At 34.8% G+C, this 7,199-nt stretch overlaps 1 protein-coding gene across 1 annotated transcript; it reads left to right on the top strand.

The window, feature by feature from the left end:
* The first annotated feature begins 438 nt into the window (after positions 1–438).
* Positions 439–4,713, top strand: trdc (T-cell receptor delta constant). Its single transcript, XM_070436646.1, has 6 exons — positions 439–691; positions 935–984; positions 2,382–2,672; positions 2,841–2,918; positions 3,061–3,170; positions 3,309–4,713. Exons 3-5 carry the CDS (start codon positions 2,486–2,488, stop codon positions 3,168–3,170), a joined length of 375 nt encoding a protein of 124 aa, XP_070292747.1. The 5' UTR covers positions 439–691; positions 935–984; positions 2,382–2,485; the 3' UTR covers positions 3,309–4,713.
* The last annotated feature ends 2,486 nt before the right edge of the window (positions 4,714–7,199 follow it).

The following is a 7,199-nucleotide window of genomic DNA, read 5'->3' as shown; positions in this document are numbered from 1 at the left end:
AGTAGGCTGGCTGCCCATTGATTCTTGAAGAATATAGCTTATAAATGCCTCATGAGCTCATGAGCAATTGTCATACACCAACAGAACCCAAATTATAAGCTCGTTTTACTCCACTGTTTGTAAACAAATGTAATATAAACAAACACTATATAGCCTCAAAACATGGTTAAAATGTAAATGTCATGGATGGTCAGTCCTTGCATCCATAGCTCTGTCTATGAATTTGAGTGGTTACATTTCTCTAGCACCATCCCTCAGCTTTCTACCGAAACAGTGGCGGGGAGTTGCTTTGTTATTGTTTCAACTGCTGATTGCCGCTTTAAAGGGGGTTCAGACGGTGCTTGAATGTCTTTTTCCCTAAAGGGCCTGATTCACAAACAGAAAAAAAAGTAGAAAAACGTTTTAACATATTTTTTTATCATTGACTTTTTAAACTTTTTAGAATGCTAAGGAAATGCTACCTGTCTATCAAGAAACATTGTCATTCTATGACACCTATCCAAAGGTTGATGATATCAATGTGTATGGGTTTTTGTGCTACGTTTTCTCACAGTGTCGACTGGGATACCACAGTGACTGAATATTCATGTTGCGTTGTACAAAAACCCTCAACATAATTTCTATGTTCAGAACCTTAAAAGTCAACAAGGCACCTGACACTACTGGGCAAACAAATTGCACTACAGTTTTGGTAAGTAGTTAGTTCATTATCTTTGCAAACATGGCAATATATCTAGTTATTTGTTCAAGTTGGTCTTAGCCTTAGTTTTACAACTTTGATTATGAAAGTGTGAAAATATATTTTTTAAACTTAAACATGTCCTAGGTTGCCATCTTGACTCTGCAATTAATCCCAAACTGTATTTGGAAGTGACATAACGCTGTAATTATACAAACCAGATGTAAGAGGTTTTTGTACTGACATGTTCCACAGTGCAGMTAAACTGACATTTGGAAAAGCCATCAATCTCATTGTTCAACCCAGTAAGTAAATTCTCAATATGCAATAATTAACATGTTATTACTGAGTAATTAGGAAATTTGTGAAAATCTAAAATATCTAGGGGGTGAAAGTGTGTTAATTTGATACAAGTAGCCTATGTTACAAATGTTTTGGGAGAAAGCCTTATATTTTAGATGAGATTTGCAAACAGGCTGTGAATGTGCAACAAAAGCTTTAGTTTTGGACCAAGCTCTCAGTTATCACACTATGTTTTTGAATATTTCAAATGATTTATAACATTGCTGTGCTATTGCTGTCTCGTACCATGTCACATGTAAAATATATTTTTCTCAATGAGCCTGCGCTGGATAGATAATGGTATTAATAATGATAATCATTCAGTATTTCAGTATATGAACCACCTAAATCTACCACACCAAATGGTTTTATCTTACAGAAAATACATAATGTTGGAAGTTACAAGTTGATTTGTGATGTGGGGCCAGTTCTCATTTTCTTTGTCTGATCATTTAAGTTACTGAAATACTTCAAGCAAACTGTCCATCAGATTATACAGAATAAAAATAAATCTGGATATTAAAATAAATAAATAAATAATATATAATAAATAAATATACCCCCCCCCCTAAGATAAGTTACATTAGTAGGTTACACCAAGTGCCATTTCTAAATGTGGCTGTGAATCAGCAGTTTTTCTCTTGTTATGTCAGTCACTGATAGTCAGTCAATTAGCCCATGTCCGCTAACATTTTTTAGATTGCTAAATTAGTTTCGTGGCCAGCTATCTAAACTTTTTATCATGGTCGAATCACTGGCCAGGGACCCTCATTGATTTTGTTACTCAGTCTCACATAAATATCAATCATATTAAAAACGGCAAATATTTCTCTACACCTTATGGCAAATGTGTAGATTTGCGGAAAATCTGCTGTAAAACACTTTATTTTCCTCTTTCACCCCATGGTAATATGAGTAGAACAACATGACATTTGTTATAAAATTGCTAAATCATTTCTCCACCACATGGAAAAATGTGTTCAATTGCAGCAACTTGCTTTAAAACTGCAACAGTTTCTCTACACCACATGGCAAAATGTGTAGAATTGCACAAACTGTACTCTAAAACTTGGAAAATGTATCTTTGCTGTCACAAAGATTGTTTTGCTTGTAATGTGGGTACGCAGACCCGCTAGCAACCGCGGCCCCATTATGATGAGCCCAGATTTTGTGGCCCCCATCAAAGTTGCCCATCAAAGTTGCCCCCCATCAAAGTTGCCCATCCCTGATTTAGGGATGGGCAACTAACCCTACATTTGTACCTGTTTTTTTAAAATATATTGTGTGACATATCATTTTTTTGTGTTTCTGCATATTTAGCAAGATGTTTAAATCAACCTAAACCTATTGTATTTTCCAGATGGAGCTTCTGCCAGCCCAACACTGTCCATTCTCACACCACTACACAAGATAGGGGATGATGACCAGCCTGATGTGTGCCTGGCTACAGGCTTCTTTCCTAAGATGGAAAACATGAAACTGACCCTGGGGAATAATAAAACTGTCGGTCTCGACACAACCAAGGCAGCTTTATCTTCCACACGTACCTACTTCTTTGCCGCATTCTCCAAAGAGAATATCAAGGGTTGTGAGATGAAGGGCGTCAAGAAGCGCGTTGTTGATAAAGATGATGTTGCAGATGTGTCTAACTGTAATAATTTATATACAATAATACCTCACATTATTACTGAGGCTTTGAACAATTAATTAAATAAGTATATTTATCAATGAACATCTCGATCATTCATCGAGAATGGTAAAGATGGCTGTAAATGACATGATGAGAAATAACTTTTAATAATCACTTATTGGCTTTCAGATAACACCACGGCTACAACTGCTTCTGTCAATTGCAAAGATGAACCCCTCAACAATGCTACTGCCACCAACTATACCGGTTGGTGATACTTTGCTACACTTCATAAAAACATGGTGTAAAGTCAATTGTACTGCCGCACATTTACTGTATAATGCACACATGTTTACGTTTCAGCAAGTCTAAGTGTGCAAAACACTGAAATGACACTTGTTTCTTACAGATTATACCAAGATGAACTTCACATCCTTGGTTGTATATGGTTTGAGAGTGCTGTTTGCCAAAGCCGTGGCATTTAATGTGCTATTTACTGTCAAGGCCCTGGTGTTCTAGGTAAGTGAAATGAACTCTGTTTTTGTTTAACCGATTGTTGACATAAATTGATTAAATGACAGCTGTAAAGAAAAAGTATAATATATAATAATTTGCTTGATTGCATTACAGAATAATTCGCAATTATTCTATTTACAGACATTTTTTCACTTGGACTCCTACTTTTCAGTTCTGCTATGCATCCAGTTTGTCAAACCTGCCTTGTGGTTTTATCAAGAGCTTCAACAATATTAGTATCTGACTTTTTCAGGGTTGAATGCTGCAATTCCTCTGCTTACATTTTGGAAATACTAGATACTAAATACACATGTAATGCATGTGATTGTTTGGTATTAAACATTAGGTTACATTTTATATTCTATATCATTTTATATTATGTTATATTATTTCTATTTACTTGTATTATATCTTTAACTGCAAGTTGTCATCAGAAGTGTATAAAGACTCCAAAAATGATTTCAAACAATAATGTAATTGTACATTGATCAAGTTTTGTACGTGAATACGTTGCAGTTGTTTCTAAATGCACAAAACCTGTCAATAGAGAATTTAAACCACATTTTCACCAGTACATTGAAACCATATGAACAGTCAAACCAAATGAACAGATAAAGATCTATAAGACACCTTGACTTCCAAGAAATGGCTCCATCAGTTACTTTATTTGCATGCGTGCTCAAGAAGTAACAATAGCGAGAAACACACATGATAGTGAGAAACACACACCTTATAATGGTTGATGAATTGTATTATGAAAATCATTTGCAATTACATGTGTGTCTGATATCAGTCAAACATTTTATAATCGTATATGGGAGCTGTAAATGTATAGAAATAAACAGACACAGCTTTTTTATTCTAATCTAAACCATTATGAATGTGAAAAGGTGAATGTCTATCAAATGACTAAAATGGTTGGAAAGTAGTAGTCAGACTCCGGTTTACCAGAAACATTTGCTTAGGACTAATCATTTGGCTTTCAGATTTAGTAGAGAAGTGCACATTTTAAAATATAAGATGATGTTGCCCTCTGCTGGTTGCAAATGTATTTTTCTTTGTTGACATTGTGACCACTAAATCACCTGGCTCAGTTTTTCAAAAGTTATCTGTCTGGATTTTGCCTATTGGATAGGATTAAATGCATAGAAATAGACTGACAGAAACGGGAATCCCCATTCAAGTCAACTATTTGTCCGTTCTATTCATTCTATTTTTATGCACTTAATCCTATCCGATCTGCCAAATCCAGAACATTTTTGAAAAACTGGGCCCTGAGTATTGCTTCACTGCGTGTATCTTAATAGTATTTTCTTGATTCTTCATGTCCTCCCTCTTTGTCTCTTTCTGGTTCCTTCTCCTCTAATGCATTTTGAGAAGGAGGCATAGAGAGATGATGTGAGGAAAAATGTCATGCAGTATTGTGTTTTCAGTTGTGTATCTTCTATATGATCAATTGAACCACCGTAATACATTTTGCTTGTGAATTTGCAGCTTTTTGGTGTTCAAGTGTTTTATTAAATGAATAAATACATCATATTTGTCATGTTATTGGTACATTTTGGTGAAGATGCACATGTAGTACACATCTAGAGGCCCCAGGAGCCCTGGTCAAAAGTACTTCACTATATAGGGGATAGGGTTCCATTTGGGACTCAACCTGATCTTTTCTCCACACACATGGTCGAGTAGCCAATAACTGGTCCTAAAAACTATGGTGTTGAAAGTCTAAACCTTTCCTAGGTCTACCTGATCTCTTTCAACACTATGAGATTGGCACACAAGACTAAGGTCTACCTAATGTAGGCCACAGGTGAGGCTTGGAATTTGTGGTCTCTTCCGTGGAGCAATGTAGGCCAGTAGGTCAAAAGTATGTACATTATATATCTGATATCCTGATCCTTTCCTGCAAGACAAAGAAGTATGATAAAGAGAAGTATAAATGAGTCCTGAATGGAAGAACATGCCGGTATTCAGCAAAGAGCACACGGACTTAAAGGTACTTTATTTAATTACAGTTATCCAAAGATCATATAGCAAATATTACACATTAATTTGAAACACAGTTTATAGGTGCAAGGGCTATGTATGTATGTAAGGCAATGTAAAACAATCAAATAATGGTGGATTGGTGACACTAACTGTATTTATTTTGAGAGTTTGCAGTGTGAGAGCTTTTCCTCAGCCAAGGACTTCATTTCTCAAAGGAACAGAAGAGCTGCAGTCATGTAAGTGCAACAAGAGATTTATGTAGTTATGTAGAGTTCTTGAATGTGGAATATATTAAAATCACTAAGTGGATATTTACATCATCTTATACTTGCACGTGCTGCAAGATATAAGATATAAATGATGCATTGAAAAAAATGATACATTGTGAAGTATTGTACAGTTTGTTATGAACCACATTAATATTGCTCTGATTATCTGAAGTTTTTAAGTTTTTGTTTTTCAAATTCTTGTATGTGACTAAAATACTGACTGAGATTGCTTGGTATATCTTGAATAATGTCTTCGACTTGACCCTAAAACTGTTTTGTTGACCCTGTAGTGAAGAAGAGGATTTGTGTACAGGAGTGTAGCACTGTGGTCGGCTGGGTCTAACAATAAGCTGATTTTTGGATCTGGAGTGAATGTCATTGTGCAATCCCGTAAGTATTACTTATTGTTTTCAATATTGTGTCATTTCTCAGCTATGTGTTGCAACAGTGGAGAATATAGCTCTCTCAAATTCATTTTACAACGTTATTGGGAATTAACTGTTTGTGTTAAAATCTGCTCTTCTGCTCAATGCTTAATACTTACTACTTAAACATTTTCAGTTTTAATTTCATAACATATTTCGATTTTTCTTTTCCATGAGATTTTTGTTTTCTAAGCTGATTTGGAAATGGTCCATTGTCAGTACAGAGTAAATGTCATGGTCTGTATCTCAGTGTGACTGCTCAGGGGGCAGGAAAGATACATTTTGGGAATGGAATCAAAATGATTGTGGGGACACGTAAGTTTAATATTTTTTTGCTTAAATGCTTTAAAATGCATTCCTAACAAACAAATTATTTGAATTTCTCATTTTTTAAAATTAGAGTAACTAAATATAATCCTAAAAAGTCAACTAAACTGTGTGTTCATACGTTTTTCATATATATTTGTTTTAAATATATTTTTCAGTTTTGTAAGATGAACTTAATAGTGGAAAGTGAATTCAAATAGTGACTAAAAATATGTAGTCAGGAAGTCATGGCAAATCAGGTTTTTAGTGAGCAAATATACGCTGTGTGACAAGTGAAAAAATTTATTTTGCACGTGGGACTCAACTGTTTGTAGAAAAAGGTGAGATTGTTTAACATCACTGGGACACTTATTTTAAACAAATACCATAGATAAATAAATAGTGAGATACACAAATCAGGTAACCAGTAGCCTAAGCTAACTACAATGTTGGCTTTGTGGATAAAGGGCAGAACATTTATATTCAATATTCAAATAACAACCTAAAGTTGGTTTGTTGAGTTATTTCAAGATATATCTGAGAATGAGATAAAAATGCATTGTCTCATGAAGTATTACAATATTGTATAGGTGCACAACAAACTGCTGTAATTGTACTGCAGTTTGACACTGTGTGACTACTGGAACAACAGGAAAATTAATATTTGGCAGGGGAACCAAACTGTTCATAAATACTGGTAGGTGATGTATCCATCATCATATTTTAAACGTATTTGTATCTTTTTAGCATTGATTTAATACCGAATCAGTTTGGACAGATTCAGATTGTAATTTTCAACTGTTTTCTGCTGAGATGAGGTGAACTATTCATTGTGTCAGGCTGTGTGAATGATACTATTGTTTTTGAGAGAAGCACAAGGCTACTGGCACTAAGCGGTAAACCCAGTTTGCTTTAGAAAGAAGGTCAAACTGCCTTTTTGAATAATATCATGCAGTCCTTGTTCAGTATTTTCATGGTTTTGCATGTCTATAAGCATGTAAGAAAGGAAAAAAGGCTTTCATATGGTGTTGCTCAAAGGT

This window comes from Salvelinus sp. IW2-2015, linkage group LG32 (assembly GCF_002910315.2).
Source record: "Salvelinus sp. IW2-2015 linkage group LG32, ASM291031v2, whole genome shotgun sequence".
NCBI classification, from domain to species: domain Eukaryota; kingdom Metazoa; phylum Chordata; class Actinopteri; order Salmoniformes; family Salmonidae; genus Salvelinus; species Salvelinus sp. IW2-2015.
The sequence above is the reverse complement of the archived record's forward strand: the minus strand, read 5'-3'. Positions and strand labels throughout refer to the sequence as shown.